At 36.6% G+C, this 22,953-nt stretch overlaps 1 protein-coding gene across 3 annotated transcripts; it reads left to right on the top strand.

Moving 5' to 3' along the window:
- The first annotated feature begins 14,354 nt into the window (after positions 1-14,354).
- On the top strand, positions 14,355-22,540 carry LOC115991776 (allantoinase). 3 transcript variants are annotated; one of them, XM_031115683.1, is made up of 16 exons: positions 14,355-14,793; positions 15,090-15,183; positions 15,530-15,650; positions 16,429-16,502; positions 16,788-16,864; positions 17,141-17,177; positions 17,250-17,335; positions 18,330-18,389; positions 18,756-18,904; positions 19,396-19,522; positions 19,897-20,052; positions 20,139-20,249; positions 21,070-21,180; positions 21,665-21,763; positions 21,954-22,103; positions 22,206-22,540. In XM_031115683.1, the coding sequence occupies exons 1-15, from the start codon at positions 14,704-14,706 to the stop codon at positions 22,080-22,082; spliced, it is 1,521 nt and encodes a 506-aa protein (XP_030971543.1). In that variant the 5' UTR covers positions 14,355-14,703; the 3' UTR covers positions 22,083-22,103; positions 22,206-22,540. The 3 variants fall into 3 exon arrangements, with proteins under 3 accessions (XP_030971543.1, XP_030971542.1, XP_030971544.1); XM_031115682.1 differs by having other exon boundaries at positions 21,954-22,540; XM_031115684.1 differs by lacking the exons at positions 14,355-14,793; positions 15,090-15,183 and having other exon boundaries at positions 15,562-15,650; positions 16,425-16,502; positions 21,954-22,540.
- Positions 22,541-22,953: the final 413 nt, after the last annotated feature.

Consider the following 22,953-nt stretch of genomic DNA (forward strand, 5'->3'; position numbering starts at 1 on the left):
TTTATTCTTTTCTTTTCTTTTTTTTTTTCTTTTTTTGAAACATTCTTTTCTTTTCTTTATACAACAATATGTTTCGTTTCGTCACTTTCGTGAATATTGCCGCCTTCGCCCTTTTAATTTTAATGGATTAATATATTTTCCTCCAAACAAAAAAATTAGTAATTAAAATATAGCGGCAGTTCTCCCTTAAAAAATAAAAAAATAAAATATATATATATATATATATATATAGTGACAGTTTCAGTGAGTGCCACACTGCCACCTGCCTTTTCTGTATTTTTTTTTGGGGTCGGCAAGGTTTTCAGTTCAGTGGCTCGGAATTTCGGATCGATTGGCTTCATTAGTTTTTGTTGTTTGGTTGGGCAAAGATTTTTTTTTTTTTTTTTTTTTTGAAATGCTAAAAATACGTGGCATCTTTATGTCATATATATATATATATATATATTGTATACAATATATATAATAGAGAATAAATTGACTCAGGAGCTAGCGTAAAAGGTATGTTTTACGCCAGTCAATTCTAACCCGACATGTCAGCAAAATAATAAAAAAAAACTATTTTCTCTCTTCCTCTCTCCTCTTCCCATCTCCCTCACTTTTCCAGAAACATTGAAGGCTTGAAGCAACGTTGAATGAGTCACAATCTCTTTTTTTTTTCTTTTTTTCTTTTTTTCATATCTTCCTCTCTTCTACAAAATCCTATGAAAGAACTGCAAATTTTACAAAGAAATCCCAGCAAAAGGGATATTTACACACCCAAACCAACCATCAATGGAACTCACAACAAAATACAGTGAGAAACCCATGTCACAAACTCAGATCCACCCAAAAAAAGAAAAAAAAAATCAACCCAGTAGTTTCAACTTGCAATTTTACTTCAATCTTGCAATACTCAAGCCACAAAAAACAACATAGACAACAATATTACTAAAAAAAACTCAAAACCACATTATAAAGCACTTTCACTTCACAGGCCTTGCAACAGAAAACCTTCAAATGCATATTTGAATAAGATAAAAAAAAATTAATTAAAAAAAAAAAAGATAGAAGAAAAAGTGACCTGTGAACCTTGAACTAAAGAAGAAAAAAAAGGGACCTAAGAAAAAAGACGAAGAAGAACTAGGTGCTGTGATGAGAGGCGTGAGAGATAAAGTAAAGGGCAAAGAGGGAAAAGGAAAGAGAGAGAGCTTGTCATGAAAGAGAGAGAAAAGAACCTCAATTAGCTAATGTGTTGGGCCAGGACTGACTGGCGTAAAACACACCTTTTACGCCAATTCTTGACCCAATTTAATCTTTATATAATAAAAGTTGGGTTTAAAAATAGTAGTTACGTCAAGTGACTTTATCAAATTGTAAAAAAAAATTAAAATTAAAAATTTTAAAATATATATAATTATATTCTTCCATAATTTCTAAGTTGATAAAAATCTTAATCTTATTACAATCCAAATTTTTTATCTAATCCTCTATAATAATAAAAAAATCTTAATTTAAAAAAAATAGCAACAAAGTTCTCGTTTAAGGTTTAGATTTTTTTTTTTTAATAGATATAATTTTTTGGGCAAATTATAACTTATCCACATGCGATTTGACTGAAATTTAAATTACCTACTTATGGTTTGAAGTCCCTTCTTAAGCAATTTGGCGAAGGCTGGAGTGATTGACACCAAGTCTAGGATGAACCTCCGGATGTAAGAAACATTCCCAAAAAACTCTTCAATTCCTTTTCTGTGGCAAGCGGCTTCATGGTTGCCATAGTTGTGGCTTTGGCTGGGTCCACGTCTATTCCCGGACTAGGAATCCTAAGAATTTCCAAGAAGACACTCCAAAGGCACACTTGAGGGGATTCATTCTCAGTTTGAAAATTATGCATCTTTCAAACACCTTTTATAATACTTTGACATGGTCCTCTCGTCTCCTCGACTTTACAACTATGTCATCCACATAGTCTTCTAGCTTGTGATGCATCATGTCATAAAATATGGCAATCATCATGCGTTGGTAAGTTGCACCTACATTTTTCAACTCGTAGGGCATCACAGTGTAGTAGAAATTGTCTATGGGTGTTATGAAAGCAGTTTTCTCCGCATCTCTTGGCGCCATTCGAATCTAGTTATACCCACTGAATTCATCCATAAAGGAGAACATGGCGTTTCCTGCTGCAAAATCTATTAGTAGGTCCATGTTTGGCAGCAGGAATTCGTCCTTCGAGCAGACTCGGTTGAGATTTCTAAAGTTTACGCAGCATCTTATCGGTCCATTTTTCTTCTTCACTGGCACAATATTTGGACAACCATCGTGAGTGTTGGATGAAACTAGCGGCCAAAAGCTTTTACACTTCTTTTACTATCTGTTCTTCTATTTCAGTATGAAACACTCTGGCAAGCTGAGCTACTGGCTTAGCCTCGGGATCTACGTTGAGTGTGTGCATTACTAATCCTGGGTCTAACCCAAGCATCTTGTTGTTGTCCCATACGAAGACATCTCTAAACTCTTTCAACAACAGTATCAGTTTTGACTTTTCTTCCTCTGATAATTTTGAACTTATCGAAATGGGTCTTGGCTTCTGTGGGTCGACTTCTTCCAATTTCTCTTCTGCTGTCACCTGTGTGTCCTTTTCTGCTGTAATTCCCTCATCTTTTTTCGTATTACTTTCTTCTTCCGAACTTTCCTGGGTTACACAAGACACCAAACTTTTATGCTCTAGCTCTTATTTGGGACCCCCTTGCGCATCACAAATAGGTCTCGTGCACCTTCATAACTTGTAGACTATTCTGCTGTCATGGCTTCGAACCCCAACACATTGTGGTGCATCACTTAATGCCAAAGCGGGCGCTTCTTTCCTCTTCTTCCTTTGCATTAGCAGTCCCCTCAGATTGGGCTCCAGGACATCTTGAATATCCTCCCATATGGGGGGAAGGTGCCTTGTGGTTTAGACATTAAGCTTTCATCAGATGGTGCTCACTCATTGTAAAATATGGTTTCTACTAGATGAGCCTCTGCTTGCTCGAAGGGTGACGGGTTTGCCACTATTCGTATCATTCTGCCGTTCAGCCTTCCCTTCACGCATTGATGGTAGGTAGATGGGACCAACTGGTGTTTATGCAACCATGGCCTTCCCAATAATATGTGGTATGAGACTTCCATTTTCACTACATGGAAGCTGGCTAAGGAGGCTATTGGTCCTACTTTCAACTACAACTGGATGTGGCCTGCATTATATTCACTTCTTCCTCCAAATCCTATCACCTCCATTAGGCACCCCTATATTTTCCTTTTTGAAATTCTTGCTACTTGTAATGTGTCCAGCGAAATGAGGTTTATGGAAGCACCCGTATCGACAGGATTTGGTTTATGAAGGCTGCTAGGTAGAAGGGTCTCCTATGATCTGAATACCCCATTTCCATGTTTTCATGACTAAAAATGATCTCATTTGTATTCTGTAAGAAAGCTTTGTCAGCTCTAGCTTCTACCGACAAGCATTCTACTCCTGCCCCTAAGGCAATGCTTACTAGAGCCTCTGTGGTAATTCTTCGCTCATTTACTGTGTGTTCCAATTGATCAAACAGTTTCCTGAACCTCTAACTTTTCTGCAAGGTGGTAATTGCTGCGACAGGCAAGGCTGGCCTTTTCTCCTTGTCTTCCCCTGAATCCACGCAAATGACGATTGCTACCACTCCTTTTGCCTTGTGATTCGGGAGCGGGTTTCTTTGAACTTATGGCTGAGATAACTTAAGAATTCTTCCTTTGATTCTTCAATATACCAGTCTACGAAGCGCTCGGAATTTTGCGATAGGGTGTTGCACATAATTGTGCAAACAGTAGAAATGCAGGTCTCTCTGCTCCTCTTCAATAGGTTCCTTGGAAACTTGGTTGGGCTTGAAAACCCCATCTGCAATCTATTTATCTAGGAGCATATCTAGCTCCTTTGGTGTACATGGCAATGGTGGAGGAGTCTCATACTCCTTCCCATCCGATTTCATTTTCCTTTCGCCAGTAGATACTGCATGGCTTATGGAGTGGTCTTCCATTCTTTGGGCCTGTCAGAGCTTGACCTTATTGATTGGGCGGTCTTCCTGGCTTTCTGCAACAACTGTGAGAATTGGGAGATTTCTAAGTTCTCCAAAACAACTATGTATTCCATAATCATGTTACCCATACACATCTCCATTAATGTCTTTTCCTCACAATGATCATAGCAGTCAAGAGCTATGTCTCTAAATCTCTTGATGTATTCTATTAACTCTTCGCCGCTTCTTTGCTTGGTTTCTTACAAAGTTGCAAGTGTTACTGTCTCCTTTCCATGAAAGTATTTAGTGCAAAACACAACCACCATGTCATCCCATGTTGGGATTAACCCTAGTTTCAAATCTGTGTATCAAGTGTACGCACAGTCACATAGGGATTTGGAAAATTCCCAAAGACATAAGTCATTGTCTGCCGCGTAGGGACCAAAGGTGTCAATAAACTTGCTCACATGTTCGATAGCACTTCCTCTTCTGCCATCGTATTGTGCAAAAATTCTCGATTCATACCTCTCAAGGTATGGCTTGTTGATTATTCTTAGCGGATAAGGAGGCTTTCGTGCATAAAATCTTTTCTTAGGTGCTTTGGCCCTTTCTTGTTCTAAAAGCGCTGCAACTTAGGTCATGGTAATGAAACGCTGCTCCGCATTCTATGGACCACCTCCTGCAAAGTTTTCTTCCTTGTCTACCGCATACTCTAGGTCATGCTGGCTTCCTTTTTCTTTTGTCTTGTCTGCCTTCATTTTACAAATTTCTTCCATTATTTGCTACTGGGAATGTTGCACAGACTGCAGCACCTTGATGAAAAAGTTGGCATTATCAGTGTGAACACTTTGCTATTGATGAGGTCCAGCCCTCGCTCCGATGACGGCTTCCGCTTGGTTGGGCTAGTGCTGGTGGGGCATTGCTAGTCTTAACTTTGCCTGTAAGGTATGGGGCTCACGTTCAAGGCCGTCTTTGATCTCGAAGGCATAGCTTGTGAAGGCTTTATCTACCTTCCCTGTCTTTTTCCCAACTCCCTAGTGGAGTCATCAATTTAAATGTGGTGGGCCTTTTTGTATTATGGGTTGGACTGTTCCTACTGTACTATGGCCCAATAGTTCTGGGGTAGGAGAGTTAGGACTAGCTCAACTGAAACCCACCTTAAACTAGCTTGTGCACAAGCTAGGACCCCTTTACAGAGATCTTGATCACATGTCTATGGCAGGGGATACTGTCATAAAAATGTTATAGCAGGAGAGACATAATATAACATGGTAATAAAAAGAGACATTCTAACTAAAGTGCTTGCTGTCAACCAAAGATAATATTAAAACAAGTTTGCAACATAAAAAACATGATAATATGAGAATGGCAAAAATAAGTTAGCAATAATGGAAAGAACAATGTTAATGCTTAAACAATCATGATAAAAGAGGGGAAGGGGATTAGTTTGCTAAACTTGGCTCCTTAGTAGATTTAAGTCCAAGAAGGGAACCAATCTCCAATGTGGGTAACCTCGCAGGGAAATCCTGCCATAGAAATTGCCCAATTTGGAAGAATGGACCTAAGTGGCTTAATCTCGTATCTTTTAACTTATTAGAGAGTAGGCTATTGAGAGGGAGAGAAGGAAGTAGCGTATTGATACATGCCCTATCACACTTTTGTTTTTCTCACTTCACTTCTTACTCTCTTATTTTCTTTCTTTTTGTTTATCCTCTCTGTTTTTCTCTGCTTTCTATTTCTCTTTTTTTTTTCTATGTTTCCTGCTGTTCTTCCTTGTTCTCTCGTTGTTGTTTACTGTGCACAGCTAAGACCTTTTTATACTATCTACCGTGATAAGATTTATCAGTTTACCCCTCAACTGCTTTTGGCCTGTTGTGGGTGTCCTTCCCTGGCCACCTATTAGTCTGCTGGCTACCCAACCACCACCACTACCCTGTGCTAGCTACGCCATGTTCCATTCTCAAACAAAGAGAGTTTTGTTTTATTTTCTTACTTTTTGTAGCATTCCCATCAAGATAATGGTTGGATATTTTCTCTTACTAACTCCTATGGCATGCACCTAGTGATTCCAACTCATTTTTCTCTCTTTTGGGTTGTATGTCATCCCAGTATGACATCTCCCCTAAAAGAGCTTGAACGGGAATCCCAAAATAGACTTCTCCTTTCTCCCCACCACCAGACCATACCCTCTCTTGCTTTTGACCCATGGCCCACTGTCCCAGTATTAGCTGGGTATAAATGGGTGGTGTCTGGGCCTTGTGCATGCTTCACTCTCATATGAATCTATGGCTTGTCTACTGTTCATGCGTTTGCCATTGCCTGCAAGTCTGTTTGGTCCTACTGCGCGTTCTGCTACTTGTTTTTAACTCTTTGTGGCGTGGATGAGTTACTGGGTCTTCATTCTTTGTATCTCGTTTCTTCTTTGGTTGGGTATTGCTTAGGCATGGGTCTTTTCTTCTTTGATTCAAGCCCTATCTCCTTTTACTTTTGGTTTATGGGTCAATTGATATTCTTACCATGCAGATGCACTGCTTCTGCCATGGTATCGCTTAACTTGTGCTTGTTGGGCCTCCTTTGGGCCTGCCATGCATTATTCTTTCTCTTAGTTCAAGTCACCCAGTATTTCTGCTAGGTTAGTTTTCATATCATCTTGGACTTCCTTGGCCCATTTTATTCCTTTGGACATCCCTGACCCATTTCATTCCTTTGGGCATCCTTGGCCCATCTCATTCTTGCATTCCCATGGGCTTTTGTGAAATCTTTCGGGCTTCTCTGTCCCAATTACTATATCCTTTACTTTTGGGGTTTGTTGGCCTTTACACCAATCTCATTTATTAATTCATTTCTTTAGGCTCTTCCGGCCCATCTTTACTTACTTTTTACTTCTTACAATTCTCATGGGCTTACTACTTCCTTCTTTGGGGCTCCCTTGGGCCTATTTGCTTTCTTTGGGGTCCTTTTACTATTTTGTGGGCCTGTGTACCATTATTCCTACCATTTGAGCCTAATGGTTTTTTTTACTTTGCTAATTCTTCTTTCTTCACCCCTTGTTATATTGTTGGGCTTCTTCTTACCATTGGCACTTTTCTTTTTTTACTAAAATGGGCCTCAACACATACATCTGTTAAAAACATGGCCAAATATGTAAGTTTGCTCCACTGTTATGTTTATCTCCTCTAAAACCACAATAAACATAAAAATAAAAGATCAAAAAGGATCTAACAGAACACTTTATCATGAGGTTTCAAACCACAGGTAAGCAATTTAAATTTTGGTCAAATTTCAAATGAATAAAATATCAATTTCAAACCACAGGTAGGCAACTTAAATTTCAGTCAAACCACAGGTGGGTAAGTTGTAATTTGCCCTAACTTTTTTTATTCTTAAGTTGATAAAAAGAAAATAGCAAAAAACATGCAAATAGAGCAAACAAGCAAAGGAAGGGAGCATGCTAGAAAACAAGCAAATAAGGAAAGCATGTGAATGTACAAGCAAGCAATCAAAGAAAAAAGTGTCCTTAGGGGACAAATGTAGGTTTGGATTTGGTGTTCGTAGATCCATTGAATTGAATTACGAATGATACATGTAGCCACAAGCAGGGCTTCTATAGAGGGACTCAAGATTCCTTGTATATAGATGGGCATGAAGCTGCACGGAATCAATATTTGGAGCAATGCTTGATGACAAGAACAAACAAGCAAAGACACATGCCTAAGCAAGATAAATATGCATAGGATGCAACCAATCACAAGAAAATCTTACATGATGGGATAAAGCAAGCAATGCAAGCAACACAAAAGGAGACAAAGCACGTAATCACACTTAAGGATAAAAGCTAATCATGTCATAATGCACACTCAAGGCTAACATGAGAAACCCTAACCTGCAAAGCTATGCATGAGAGAGAGGCAAGAATACAAGCATGCCAACATCATCAAGATAAGATCTCATACAAGTGGTTACATCCAAACAACCCACAAAAGAGAAAGATGCAACCAAACTAGACAAGAAAAGCACAAAAGGTGCAAACAAACAGATGCTAAAAGGAGAATAAAGCATGTGAAGCATGGTAAAGATGCAAGAAGCTAGATCTAAACATGCAAGCATGGATCTAAATGATGAACATGGATCTAAGCATGGAACAACCAAACATGGCATCACAAGATGATTGATCTAATAATAAAGCAAGTAAAAGCATGGACAATCAATAAGACCCTAATCCAAACCCTTTATTGAACTTGGGTGTTTGGATGTGAACATTGACTAATGGGTCAAGATCTACACCCTATCCATGACACAAATAAAGAAAACAAGGCATAGATAAATTAATTAAAGCTAAAGGCACTCAAGCATAGCATCCAAACATGTAGATATGGCATAAAGAGTAAAATCAAGAAATTTAGGCATATCCTAGCCCAAGAAGGCTAGGTCAACATCATCAAAGCAATAAAAACATGGTAGGGAGACCATGAAAGCAATAGACATGCTAGGAAAATGAAATAAAGCAATAAAAGTGCTAGGAATTAAATGGGAGTAGATTGTAACCAAAAATTAACATCTACACCCTTCAAACCTCAAAACCAAGGAAGGTGGACCAAGGAGGAGGAGATGGAAGCAAGAACACTACCTCTTGATGTATGGAGGATGAGAGAATCAAGGATTTATGTGTGTGTGTGTGGGAGAGAGAATTTAGGTGAAAAGAGAAAGAGAGAGAGAATTGATCCAGAAAATGCTCCAAATGCCCCCCTTTTTTTTTTGGAATTCTGGGAGGTGGGAGGGTATTTATAGTGAATTTGTGATGTTTTGCTTAGTGCACACCAGTTCCTTTTGCTAACGTTAGCAATCTTGTCTTTTCCTACAACTATTTCCGTTCCAACTTTAGTTGCTGATTTAAAGGCCTTCCCAGACATTGATTGACTTGATTTTGGTGGCATTGGAAAGATATGGCTGTCTAGTTTACATATCACTTTGATTTTTGAAAATCAAATGGCTAGATCAAAATTTATGGCCTCTGGAAGTGAGTTGATCTACCTATCACGATTCTCAAGATATCTCAACTGTTTTAACTTTGATTTTGACCCAAGTGTAATTGTTTGAAAGGGAATTCGATATTATTTGCAATAAATTTGGTTTTATAATTGGACATTCGGGTCAAAATTCGATTTTCAGTCGCCGTCGAGAATCAACTTTAGGTCAAATTTGGTCAAAGTTAATAAAAATCTCCAATAGCCTCAGGTTTGATGTTAAAATATGAAAATTGTCATTTTGGTGAATTTTGACCAATTTTGACATTTGGTTAGGTTGATAAGGGCATTTTGGTCATTTTAACCTAAAATGATACTTTGAGTGCTTCAATGCCTAAACGAGTTGAATCATGATGATCCAAATGTTTCTGCAGTCCTGCAGTGAGAAAATGATTTTTTTGGAATTTTTGGGGCTTGACATGCAAAACGAGGGTGGACAAAAAATGGTATCAACAAAGTAATTAAGACTTAGGGTGAGTTTGAATACCGCTTATTTTGCTGAAAACTGAAAAAAAATTAAAAAATAAGGGATAATTACACTTTACTCACTTGTGGTTTGCCTCTAATTCTATGTGCCTACCCGTGGTTTAAATTTTGACACTTTGCCCACCTGTGATTCTCACCGTTACCCAGCCGTAACCCACCTCTCTACTTTCCATTACTCTAACATAGGAAATGTAAAAAACAAAACCCCAAATGGATCAAAACACTCCTCACATGAAGAACATGCACAAACATGATGAACATGCACAAATATAGATTGATCCAATCTGGACTGACTGGTTGTATCAATGCTTTGCCAAAGCAAAAGGATCCCAAGAAATAAGAGTTACACTTTGCACGAAGAAATAAAGCCAGAAAAGAAAAGAGAAGAAGAAACTAATTACAGCCAAGCAGAACCCAAACCACAACATCCAAAAATCAAACACCTTACCCACACAAATCCATAGCCAAACTCCGAAAATCTACCAAGAACAAACCACAACCTCAGCAAAAACCCAAACACCTTAACTACACAAACCCACAGGCCACAGCCAAGCAAGACCCACAAAACAAAATCCCACCAAACCCATCTCTTCCAAAAAATACAGAACCCCATTCAAACTCAAGCACCTTGCCCAGGTTACAAAGCATAAAGGCCGAACCCACCAAGCCAAGACCCATGACACCATAGCCATGGCTAAATCAACTTCTCTCCATCAGCCATCGGTGTTGCCTAACCGCATAGAAGGACCGTTGTAGGGAGCATCTCTATCCAATTAAAACTAACACCGCACATCCTTATCTTCTTCTCCTTCTCTGTTCTTCAAATCCTAGCCGTCGGTAATTTGTTGACTTTTGGTGGGGTTCTGATCAGACAGAAGGAGGTCCCGATTGAAGACCGAGAAAACTGGACCGATCTGACTGTCCAACACGACCACGTTGTCCTCGGCTTTACAAACGGACACGAACTTGGTTTCGCTTTGATTCACAAAATATAGATCTTGCCAAACATCAAATGGTTTGTAAGTGCAGGAGGATTAATAACTTGAAGTTTCTTTTTTTATTTTTTGTGGGTATTTGATTAAATTAGAAAATCAATTTGAAATTTAGAAATTTGGATGTTTTTTCATTTCTGGGTCAGATTCTCACTTGCTGGTTATTGGATTTTTTTTTTTTCTTTTCTTGGATTTAATTTGGTTTTGTTGCTTCAGATTTACTAAGTTGTTTGAAGAAGCACTTGACATGTACTAGCATTGCATTGCATTGTGTAGGTTCTTCATTAGGTTGGATGGGAGTGAGTGAGTTTTGGAAGAAAGTGAGTTTTGATCCGTGTGGAATTCTATTCTTTACCTTTTCTGTGTTAGAGTAACGGAAATTGGAAAGGTGGGTTACAGCTAGATAACGGTGAGAATCACAGGTGGGTAAAGTGTCAAAATTTAAACCACGGGTGGACACAGAATTAGAGGCAAACCACAGGTGGGCAAAGTATAATTATCCCAAAAAATAATAATAAATTTACTGTTCACCAAAGGGTTACTGTAAATATGCTTATTTGCATTGTTCATGTCCCATGAACAGTGCAATATATGTTGGTTAAAAAAAAAAAAAAAAGTCTTGAAATGCATTTTGCGTCCAAACATGGATGCAATAATCGGTACCCAAACGGTACCTTAAAGTAGAAAATGGCTAAAATATTAAGGTTATGTTTGGTTTAGTGGACCAATTAACCAATTAAATGCCTAAACAATCACTAACTTTACAATATTTTTTTTTCCTGAATTGCTAATTTTATAATAAAAAATTATTATAACATGATAACAATATATATATATATATAACAAACTTTTATTTATTTTTTTTAATTATTAAATTATATAAAATTATATTATATTTATAATAGTAAAGCTTCCAATCCTCCATACTCATTATGGCATCAAACAATTAAATAATTTTGATTTTTGTGTAAATCTACTATCATAACAATTTTTACAACTCTTGTCATTCCTTGCTTATGTGGCGAGTTGTAAGCAGTGGAAATAAAATAGCGAGTTTATATGGGTCCATAATTCCATCACTCAAGAGTTGGCATATGACAAGGTAAAATTGTGAAACGAGCTGTGTTACTAGACTTACTTTTTTTGATTTTACATAAATACGCTATCTATGCATTTAAAGTGGTGAATCTTTTGATATAATATAATTTTTTTTTTTTTTTTGGTTGCCTACCACGGTATCCGGGGCTTTGCCCCGACTAATCCGTTGGTCGACCCGGGTCGCACACCTGGCTGTGGTGGGTGAGTCTCCCAACGAGGATTTTCTGCATCCACAAGGTCTCGAAACCGAGACCTGCTTAAGCGAGAACAAGCTGCTTACCACTTGATCCCAACCCCCGTTGGTTGATATAATATAATTGAGTGCTGTATGATTGTATATTTCTTTATATATATATATATATATATATATATATTTTTTTTTATCAAAATATATTCCTTTATAGCTTCATTGTTTTTCGGCTTTTTACTTGAATTGGCCTGTTAACTTAACGAAACTGAACGAATCTTCTCCACCATTCGGTGACTGTCCCACTGGTGATTCCCAAAAAGATCAGGAAACAATACAAATATCATACAACCACGCCCTCTGCCATTAGGTAAAGTGCTCCCAGTGGACTCACTAGACCCAAACTTTCCTCTTAATAAAAAAACAAAAAAGGTGTTGGGAAGAAAAAAAAAACTTTAGAAATTTTTTTTTTAAAGTAATTAATATAACATATAAATAGATATTTTAACCTAAAAGGCCTAAGTTCAATAGGTATATATTTAATTATGTTATATTAATTACTCATTCTTCTTATCATTATTTCATGTGAGACTTCACCCATGTATATAATTCAAGAAATAACCCTAGTGGGGTTGGCTGAGTGGTTGGGCACTCGGTCTCAAAGTGGCTATCTATAGTTTTTTTTTTTTTTGAGAACATCTCGAGTTTGACTAGGAGTTTCTCAGTTCAAGTCCGGGCATCAGTACTTTGAAAATACTCTCTGAACCAGCGATTTACCCTAGGGGTGTGTGCGGTTCAGTCGGCTCGGTTTTTTCTCAATTTATTACTGAATCGATAGAGATCAATTTTTTCATAACTAAAACCGATGCACACCGACCATGGTTGGTTTTCCGATTTATAGCGGTGCGGTTTTTGCGGTCAGTTTAATCGGTTTGGTCGGTTTGAATATATAAAAAGAAAAAAGAAAACTGTTTTTTTTAATTAAAAAAATTGGGCTTCAAGCCCAATATCAATACACAACATGTTCAAGACTTCATGCAAAATGTTCAATTGACAAAATTTTCACACATCATCTTGTTCACAGTTCACGCTTAAAAAAAAAAACCCTGTCCATCTATACAAACTTCTTTTTTAAAAACCCTGTTCAGAGTTCACACATAAAACTATTTTATTTTTTTTTAATTAAAAAAATTGGGCTTTAAGCCCAATATCAATACACAACATGTTCAAGACTTCACGCAATGTTCAATTGACAAAATTTTCACACATTAACTTGTTCACAGTTCACACATAAAAAAAACCTTGTCCATCTTCACAAATAAACAGCTCCTTGCCCAAATAACTCAACTTGAAAACAATTGATATATAAGCAAGCGTTAGAAATTTAGAAACTACAAATAAGCGTGGACCCACGACCCTGATCTCCTGCTTGCACTAACCAGCGCTTTTGACATTGATCTCCTGCATGCACTCACCCATGACCCACGCAGTGGTTATTGAAGATTAAAAGCAATAGAGTTACCAGCGGTAGCTAGTGGTGACTGGTAAGCCAGCCGAGCCAAGAGCAGCGAGAGGCAAGATGCAAGAGCGAGAGAGAGACTGAGGCATCTGAGACTGAGAGACTTAAGTGATCTGATGAGAAAAATATATATTTATACTAGGGCTAAAATAAAAAAACCTAGCTTAAAACTACACTGTTTTGATGGTTTTTTTGAGTGTGGTTAAATTACTAAGTGAAACGACCACGTTTTGTTATTAAAAAAAAAAAAAAGGTAAAATGTATAGGTTGGTTCGAGAATGAAATCGGTTTTGGACTTGTAGCTCTGGTGGTAGCACCGCACCGGCATCGGAACGGGCTTTGCCCTCTGAACGCCGACCTCGACTCATTTGGTCGGCGGTAGAGTCGGGATGGTGTTGTCAACACTGGTCAGTTAGGTCGGCTCCGGTGATGTTTTGCTCACCCCTAATTTACCCCGCTATGGGCCCACTCGTTGTGAACAATGATTAGTTTCTGGTTGAAAGTTTTGAGGAAACACGGTAGGAAAGTAAAAAAAAAAAAAAAACCCAAAAAAGGAAATGAATATTTTTTTTAAAATCCTCAATTTAGTTTTAAATTTGTCACAATGTGATTGGGCATCGTTACACTCTTTAAAAAATGCAAGTGCGTCTTTAAGGGTGTGTTTGGATATCGCTTAAAACTTATTACTAAAAACACTATAGCAAAATAATTATTAAATGTATAAATAGTACTGTGGGAGTGGAACCCAAATTTACCTAAAAATTTATGTTTTACTGAATTTGTTAGTCCATAAACAATACTCATAAAATATGAGAGAGGGAGAGAGAGAGCGCGTATAAAAACAGGTTTAGGTGAGAGAAATAATAAAATAATTAAGAAAATTGATTATTTAAATAAGAGAAGTGATAGAATAGATGAACTGATGTGATTGTTTTGTAAAAATGATGGTATAAAATAGAAAAAATAGATTTTTGGTGTAAAATAGACGGAATATTTTAGATGAGCTGATGTGAATGCTCTAAGACCTACTAAAAAAACGCAAGACCTGCAGATTGAGCAAAACGCTCAATCCAAACGAGGGCATTGTGTTTCCCTGACAAAGTTGCCACTGACAACCAACATGCCGGAGCCATGTCATTGGTAGGTGACACTAACTACCTCCCCCACAGGTGACAGTAAAAATACTTCTGCTCCCCAAAACAGCTCTGATTATTCTGTTTAGGGAGTTTGTGCGTGACAAGACAAGCCAGTGTTTTCAAAAAACGATTTCACGATTTAAGTGATGAGCAAAATAGTGTACTATAAGCCTCTTAGAGATAACATAAGACACATACAGTAGTTTTTGTGACTTTTTGTGTCTGTCCTCTGTATATGAGAGAGAGAGAGAATGGATTATATGCTGCAATGGAGGGTGTTGCCTCTGCTGACACTACTCGCTTCTTTTTTGTTGTTGTTCTACATCCAGAACTCTTCCAAGGTCGTATATTTTGTTTTTCTTCTTCTTTTTGTTATTAATATTAGTTTGCCATTTATATATTGCTCCTAGTGATTGATTTATATCATCCATGGTCTGGTCGCTGAGAAAATAATCAAAGCCTATTCATCCAAATAATTTTTTTTTTCTTTCTTTCCAAAATCGTAATCAGGGTCTTGAAGTGAGTCGATTAAGCATTGGTTTTTGTTTATTATTTTCGAAAATAGAGGAACTTAATTAGTGTATTAGTGTAGTATATTTGGGTTGGTTAATTGAATTTGGCGTTTCATGTTTTACAGTCGTCTCAGAAGGAGTGTAGCCTTCTTCCTTACCAGCACTATTGGATAACCAGCAAACGCATTGTGACACCACAAGGTGTCATTTCTGGTTCAGGTTTGTTTTAGTAGTTCATTAATGATTAGTCCCCCAAGAATAATAGTGAGAAAAAATAGAGAAAATAAAATCAGGGTTTGTGGGTTGTAAATTATATAGAACCTTGTTAAAATCTACTTGTGTCTAATATAAAAATGTTGCTTATTGTATGACTTTGGATAGAATAAAACGATGTGAAAAAATACATGTGACTCTATTGAGATTTGAGATTCATAGCTGACCCCAAAATGTTGTTATTTTAATGCTAAATGCTTCATTCTACCGTGATTGTTCGTAATTATCATTTTACCACTTAATTAATGCATTTTATTTTATTTTATTTATAATGAAATGTTAAAATGAGCAGTTGAAATAAAAGAGGGGAAGATTTTATCAATTGTTAAAGAAGAGGACTGGCAGGGGAAATCCAAGGTGGGGCATATAGTTGATTATGAAGAGGCTGTTGTCATGCCTGGCCTGATTGATGTGTAAGCTATAAAATCTATCTCCTTCTTGTGGTTAATTTCTTTGTTGCGTATATATGTATCAGACTTATAATTTTCATGATGGTTTTGGATTTGATTATTGAGAAGGGGAAATATATATTAGAAATAATGACAGGAACTGCAGGGATATAAGTGTTAAGATGCCTATTAGACTTGGAAACATATTCCCATTTATGTGTCCCCTGTTTTCATATTTAGGAAACTGCAATCCAGGATAATCTATTTCTCGCTGAATGCCTGAATAGTTGCATGCAATTGGTGGCCGTATTTTGGGTCACATGTAATGATGTATTGATTTGCAAACTTTCTATGTCTCATGATAGGTGATATTTGGGCGTTGTATTTTATTAACTTTTTGGCAGAAAGAATATGAGATACTGCAATTTTTTATTATCTTAAAAGGCAAAACAGAATTTACACAATTGTTCTCCACCAACTGGCTATTGCTTGCAAGAATGAATTGAACTATTATGCAGACTTGCTGGAAGTTATTTTTTCACGTAATTCTTTACTTAGGCTGTAATTAGCAGTGCATAACAGATGATTTGATTTGACTGTCTTAAAATAGTGTTACTATGGAATGTATAAGATTAAATATAATTGGGGGTATTTAAAATACAAACTCCAGCTTTAATTTTAAGTTCAACAAGATAACTTTATTTTTAAGAACATGAACAATGACAAGTATTTGTTTTTAAATGAACATGAACAATGCCCTTTTTCCCTTAAATTTATATGATTTGGATTATGTTCAAGCCAGGCATGCACATCTTGATGATCCTGGAAGAGCTGAATGGGAAGGATTTCCTTCCGGGACTAAAGCAGCTGCTGCAGGTATGGCAATCTGTGTCATCTATACTTGAGTTTCAAGGTTGCCCTTGGTTGGAATTTTTTTTTTTTTTTTTTTTGGTGAGTTTACTGGATATCCTAGATAGCCGGGGTCATTGAATATCATTTTTTTCCTCAATTTTATTTCTCTGTAAATTTCAGATAATACTCATGCAGTACCAGAATTCTTTGATTCTTTTATGTTGATCTCTTCTCTTCTTATCTATTTGCTTCTCTCTAGTCTATAATATATGTACACCCAAATCATTTGGCATCACTGTGTTTGTACAGGTGGTATAACAACATTGGTTGACATGCCTCTAAATAGTTTCCCATCTACTGTGTCTCAAGAGACTTTGAAACTCAAGGTATGGACAGAAAAGAAGCAGTAGATTACTTTGTTTTTTATTACAAATAAATTTTTATTGTTTTATTATTACATTCCTGCACAACACAAAGGAAAATTTTCTTTGAGTCCTAAGGTTTTTTCCCCCTGATAAAATCTGTAAATTTTTTATATTGTCATATCCCATCCATCTCTCCTTATTAAGAAATGAACTTATGAATTTTAATGGGTAGTAGCTGCAGATAAGGTCAACTAACCACTGATTTTTCTTTCTGACTTTTATGCTTCTGCTTAACAGATTAAAGCTGCAAAGGAGAGAATTTATGTCGATGTTGGTATGCTCTCGAACCTGTACCTTAGCCTACTAATAATTCTAGGACTAGTGTTTTTAACTATACTACCAACAGGTTTCTGGGGAGGTTTAGTTCTGGAAAATGCATTCAATGCAAGTGCTCTTGAGGCTCTCCTAAATGCTGGTGTTCTTGGTTTGAAGGTAAGTATGAGCCATTAAGCTCGGTTTTCCTTTTCAAAAAAGACATGCAAAAGGTTGGATAAAACTTTCTTAGATCAAGAACTAGAGGGGCTGAACTGTATACTATCTTACTAAAGTGATCTGAGACTCAAAGCTTGAAAGCAATCTTTGCTGGACCGCACTTCCATTTTGAAATATCTTCAGTTCTCCATCTCCACCTTTAAACTTGTGTTGTTCCATCAATATTTCCTTTCCACAGAATTTCATGCATAAGGGTAATTGCAAGAGCTGTCTATGTTTCTTTCATGGAAAATAATAGCATGTTAAGTATCCCTCTTCAGATGCTTATTGAGAACCATGGTTGCATAAGACTTCTTTAGTGAGGCTACTTCTCTGTTGAAAAGCAGGACCTCCAATTCCTTATTTCCCTCAATTCATAATTTTCCAATTTTACTGTATACCGTTTAAAAAAAAAAAACTTCCAGAGTGAGATGACTTATTTGGGTGGTTCATGAAGGATTTTCACATCTGAAGAGGGAGGCATCAATTTCCTCTTATCTTTTTATCGTATTAGATAATGAGTAACCTAATCTTCTTAAGAGAGACAATGATAGTACTCTATAGCTAGGGACTGCAACTGAAGATCCACCACCAATTCATGGAACCTAAGTTTCAGCAGTGTGGTTCTGTAGTGTTATTGGACTTATAATATTTCAAACTTCTATATGAGTATAGCCGTTTCATGTTTGAGCCTGATCTTAAGTATTAATTGATTTTTAGAGTTTTATACTTAGCTGACTTGTAGCAATGGCTCCACAAACTAAAGTTGGAACATTTTGGAAATAAATATCATGTAGGTTTCTTCTTCCATCATCATTGTTTAATTTGATAATACAATAGCATTGTAAAGTATGTGTATAGTGTCTATCTAGACCATCATGACTCCAACTTTTCTTTTGTCTAATAAGTATGATCTTGGAGGTCATTTGATAAAGTTTTCTGTGCTTTTTTGTAGTCCTTTATGTGTCCTTCGGGGATCAACGATTTTCCCATGACAAATTCCAGTCATATAAAGGTTTGTTTCTTGCTATTTTGCCCAAATGTTCATGCTAACAATCTACCTATTTTGCAAATTCAGTTACAGTTACAGTAAGTGACTTATTGGAAGATCAATATGCTGCATTTCCATTTTTCTAATGTTTTGTTATTCTCTTCCAATATAACAATTTAATTTGTGATGCATAAATAATTGTGGATGTCACCTTTATTGCAATACATCACATGCTCACTTTATTCTCCTCTACTTCTTTCCCAATACCTTTTAGTTTTCCTGGTCTATGCTTGCCAGTCTTGCAGAGATGATTTTTGGATGAATCTGTCTCTTGCAGTGCTGATGTATTTTTGTATATTTGCAAATGGTTTGCAATAATTTATTCCTCAGGAGGGACTGTCTGTCCTGGCAAAATACAGAAGACCATTACTTGTACATGCAGAGATTCAACAAGATTCTGAAATCCACTTGGAAGCTAAAGATGGCAGTGATGATGCTCATTCTTACTCAACCTATCTGAAGACTAGGCCACCTTCATGGTAAGATATTTCTTATGACATCATGAAGAAGTAAGCAGGTTATTGAGCTATTGCTTGAATTGTACTTCTAGAATGGAGAAAAAAAGGTTTATGAAATAGGATACATTCTGATACTAATGCATATATTGGTTCGGTCAATCGCCCATTCGAACTTAATGCTGCTATCTAATATACATGCATTTGGTATCAAACTGGCTAATGCGTCTTGAATCTAGATAATTGGCTGATATTTGTATGTATAATGAGTCAAATTAGAATTTCCAGCAGACACCCAACAAGTATCAATCTTGATGATTCAGAAACAAAAACCACAGAATATTTTCAAAATAGTTTTGACCACCTCTAGAAATCAGATCAATACTTCTTTCTAAAATTATCCATGCCCTTCAAAACGCAGAACATTTGTTAATTATTTTTTCACCCTTCAAGGGCTTGATCTCTATCAATGTTACTTTACATGATTAATGATATTCTTCTTTGTTTTTAATCAGGGAGGAGGCAGCTATTAGGGAGCTTGTAGCAGTGACAAAGGAGACAAGGAGTGGTGGCCTTGCAGAAGGATCTCATCTTCATATTGTTCACTTGTCTGATTCAAGTTCTTCCTTAGAACTTATTAAGGTACTCTTTCTATGTATGTAGTCCCAATTGGCATGATACTTAATAAAGAAGATGCAAATTGTCATTGCCTTTATATGCATCCACTACCAAATAGATTTACCAATCATTGATGACTTCTAAATATACATGCTTTTAGTATATATAGATAAACTTGGCCATTAATCAGAGTTCAAAGTCCTTGTGACTGCTGTTCTCTTCCTCACCTCAACTCAATTCAATGGATCCTTCACTTTAGCTAACTGAGGTTGACCACATGATTTATTCTTAGTCATTCATTTCTGTTAATCCGTAGCAAACTGTACTCCTGCATGCAAAGCGAATGCTTTCTTGTTTTTGACTGAGAATATTACTCTCACTTCAATTTTCTGTTAAAGGAAGCAAAAAATGGTGGTGACAGCATAACTGTTGAGACTTGCCCCCATTACTTGGCTTTCTCAGCAGAAGAGATCCATGATGGAGATACTCGCTTTAAGTGTGCTCCACCTATCCGTGATGCAGCCAATAAAGAAAAACTATGGGAAGCTTTGTTGGTATTTTATATTCCATGATCCACTTATATCCCATGGTTTTGTTATACATCATCAATTGTTTCTAAATAGTTTCCATCTATTTTCAGGAAGGACATATCGACATGTTAAGTTCTGATCATTCACCAACAGTGCCAGAGCTCAAGCTGCTTGATGATGGTAACTTTTTGAGGGCTTGGGGTGGCATATCCTCTTTGCAGGTTGGTGTGTTTTCATTTAGGATCAACCTCCTTGGTTTCTAACGCTTTGTTGAATTTGCTTATGTGGTTTTTAAATAACAACATCTTAGTCTTTGATTGAGGAACCTTGTTATTATTGATGGTAACCAAACGTTGATTAATATACAAAACTGTTTGTCTGTATCATGGAATAGAATTTTCAGGATTGTAAGGAAAAAAAAAAAAAAAAGAAAGAAAGAAAAGAAAAGAAAAGAAAAGAAATGGAGACATGAATTTACTGCTTAGTTGTGTGTATCTGTGTGGGGCATGAAAATCAACTATTTTATATTTAGCTCTTGAGATACCCAATCATCCACCTCTGAACAAAAAAAAAATTGTGCGCAACAGGTTGACTCCTCACCTGAACAGCCCTAAACGTGCCGGTGCAGACGCTAGATTTTTGGCTGATTTTAGCTAATTTGAATAATGTAATTGATTTGAACTTATTTTTTATTGAGAATTTGGTATGACTTATCTATGTCATAATTATGGGTATTCTTTCTTTTCCTTATTAATGTAATGTAACCCTGGGATCCTTTTTTTTTTCTTTCTAAAAAGCTCGACTTTGATGTTACGTTAATTCTGATAAAATTTCGAATTGTCATATCCTGTGCAAACCCTCCCCAAATTGGTTCTTAAAGGCTTTAGTAGGTTTTTTATATTGTTCAACACATTAATCACTCCCCAAACCTAGCAGAGAACAGACTAATTTGTTCGAATTCTGATGTTGAATATGTGCAAGAAGAGAACAGCCTATTGTGGTTTCAATAACTAACTGGTATTCTTTTGGGAGCATCTGCAGTTTGTTCTTCCTGTGACATGGTCATATGGGCAGAAATATGGGGTAACTTTGGAACAGTTAGCTTTATGGTGGAGTGAGAGGCCTGCCAAACTTGCTGGACAAGAGCTAAAGGTGATAACTTTGATTTTGCTTCAAATTCATAGATGTGATGTAATATTTAGGAATATATGAAGTACAGTGGCGACTTTGTTCTTAGCCATTGCCGTGAAACATGAATGTACATAACTAATGGAATTCTTATGATATCCCCCTTATCTCCCTTGCCCGATAAAAAAAAAAAAGGCAAGCATACAGAAATTATGAAATCTTACAATGATAGTGTTTCAAATACATAATTTTTGTCACAGAGAGAGAGAGAGAGAGAGAGAGAGAGAGAGAGAGAGAGAGAGAGAGTTGCATTATAAAGTCAAATTTGTAACCTAAAAACTGACATATACTATCTTAGTGTCTCTTGAAGTGGCATTAGTAAGTTTGATACAATGGAGTGTTGAAATCAATGAGCAGGTAAGAATATTGGTGGCAGGAGCCAATTTTTATGATTGCTAACAATTACCTGCTGAAATATTTCATCTGAGTTTTAGATATAATCATGCAGGGTGCAATTGCTACTGGAAACCTTGCAGATATTGTCATATGGGAACCGGATGTGGAGTTTGACCTCAATGATGACTATCCTGTATACTTTAAGCATCCTGTATGTCTTTCTTATATGTCTTCTATTATGTACATTCAGTCCGATTCACTTGTTTATATCTTTCTTTCATACATGAGATTTTCCTGTTATAAAATCTTTTAACTTTTAGAATTTTACTCGACCTTATTGCTGTGAACGCAATCAGTATTTTTGAAGTCACTAATATATGTTCCCATGTTCCTTTATATAGAGTATCTCAGCCTATATGGGAACAAAACTGTCTGGAAGAGTGTTGGCAACTTTTGTAAGAGGGAACCTTGTGTACAAAGAGGGGAAGCATGCTCCTGCAGCCTGTGGTGTTCCAATCCTCGCAAGATAAAGACCAAAAAAATGAAAACCTGTAACTATTTTAAGTTTCTAATATCCAATGGTTTCTTGATGTTTTATTTCTTTCTTCAATTGATTTTCTGACAAGCACTCCAAACTCTTGCCCATCACAAAGCCTGGGTTTGGTTGAAGGTGGGCCAGTCATCATTGGGGGCAAGAAGCAATGTTGCAATACACAATTACCGTCAGCTTTTGCTCAACTTGGCAGTATTGGTTATGGGACTCAAGTCAGGTTTTACACTTTATTGGTGATGATATTGATTTCATCTCAAGGCAAGGATGCACAGAGTTCATCGCTTATAGAGAAGATTTCTGAACTTACATGGACATAAACTGTTGCTGTATATATTTAATATAAGTCATCATCAATATACTCTTTATCTTGTAAAACTTTATTTGAACATTTCTGTTGATTGAAAAAGAATAATGAAAAATCATGCTTTTGTTTGACTGTGACTTTCTAAATCTAATGCACCAGAACCATCGGGGCTTGGTTGTGCAGAAAAACAAAGTTGTGGATAAGCTAGTGCCAACTTTTACCTGGTTAAATAAAGTTGGATGCTGGTTGTTGATGCTTCCATGGTTCTATATATAGTTCTTATGTTACATAGGCCAGCTGATTTATTTATTATTTTTTTTAAACATAAAAAAAAAAAATAAATAAATTGCAGCAATTTTATTATGAAAAAGAGAGAACTTTACACAGGAATAACATTGTCAGCCAATAGCTGAGCCAACATAGGAGGGTCTTCTTGCACCTAAACATTAGTAACTTTATTACAAAAGGCATTCTGGGCAAGAGCCTTAGCAGATTTGTTAGCTTTATGCACACCATGACTGGCCTCTATACACCACACGTGTGC

Source organism: Quercus lobata, chromosome 5 (assembly GCF_001633185.2).
Source record: "Quercus lobata isolate SW786 chromosome 5, ValleyOak3.0 Primary Assembly, whole genome shotgun sequence".
In the NCBI taxonomy this organism is placed as follows: Eukaryota; Viridiplantae; Streptophyta; class Magnoliopsida; order Fagales; family Fagaceae; genus Quercus; species Quercus lobata.

Bases quoted from the DNA above. Each gene is read 5' to 3' on its own strand.
- LOC115991776 (XM_031115682.1), top strand. From the start codon at position 14,704: ATGGATTATATGCTGCAATGGAGGGTGTTGCCTCTGCTGACACTACTC. The intron at 15,651-16,428 runs GTAAGCTATAAA...TGTTCAAGCCAG, and splicing joins ATGCCTGGCCTGATTGATGT to GCATGCACATCTTGATGATC. The intron at 18,905-19,395 runs GTAAGATATTTC...GTTTTTAATCAG, and splicing joins AAGACTAGGCCACCTTCATG to GGAGGAGGCAGCTATTAGGG.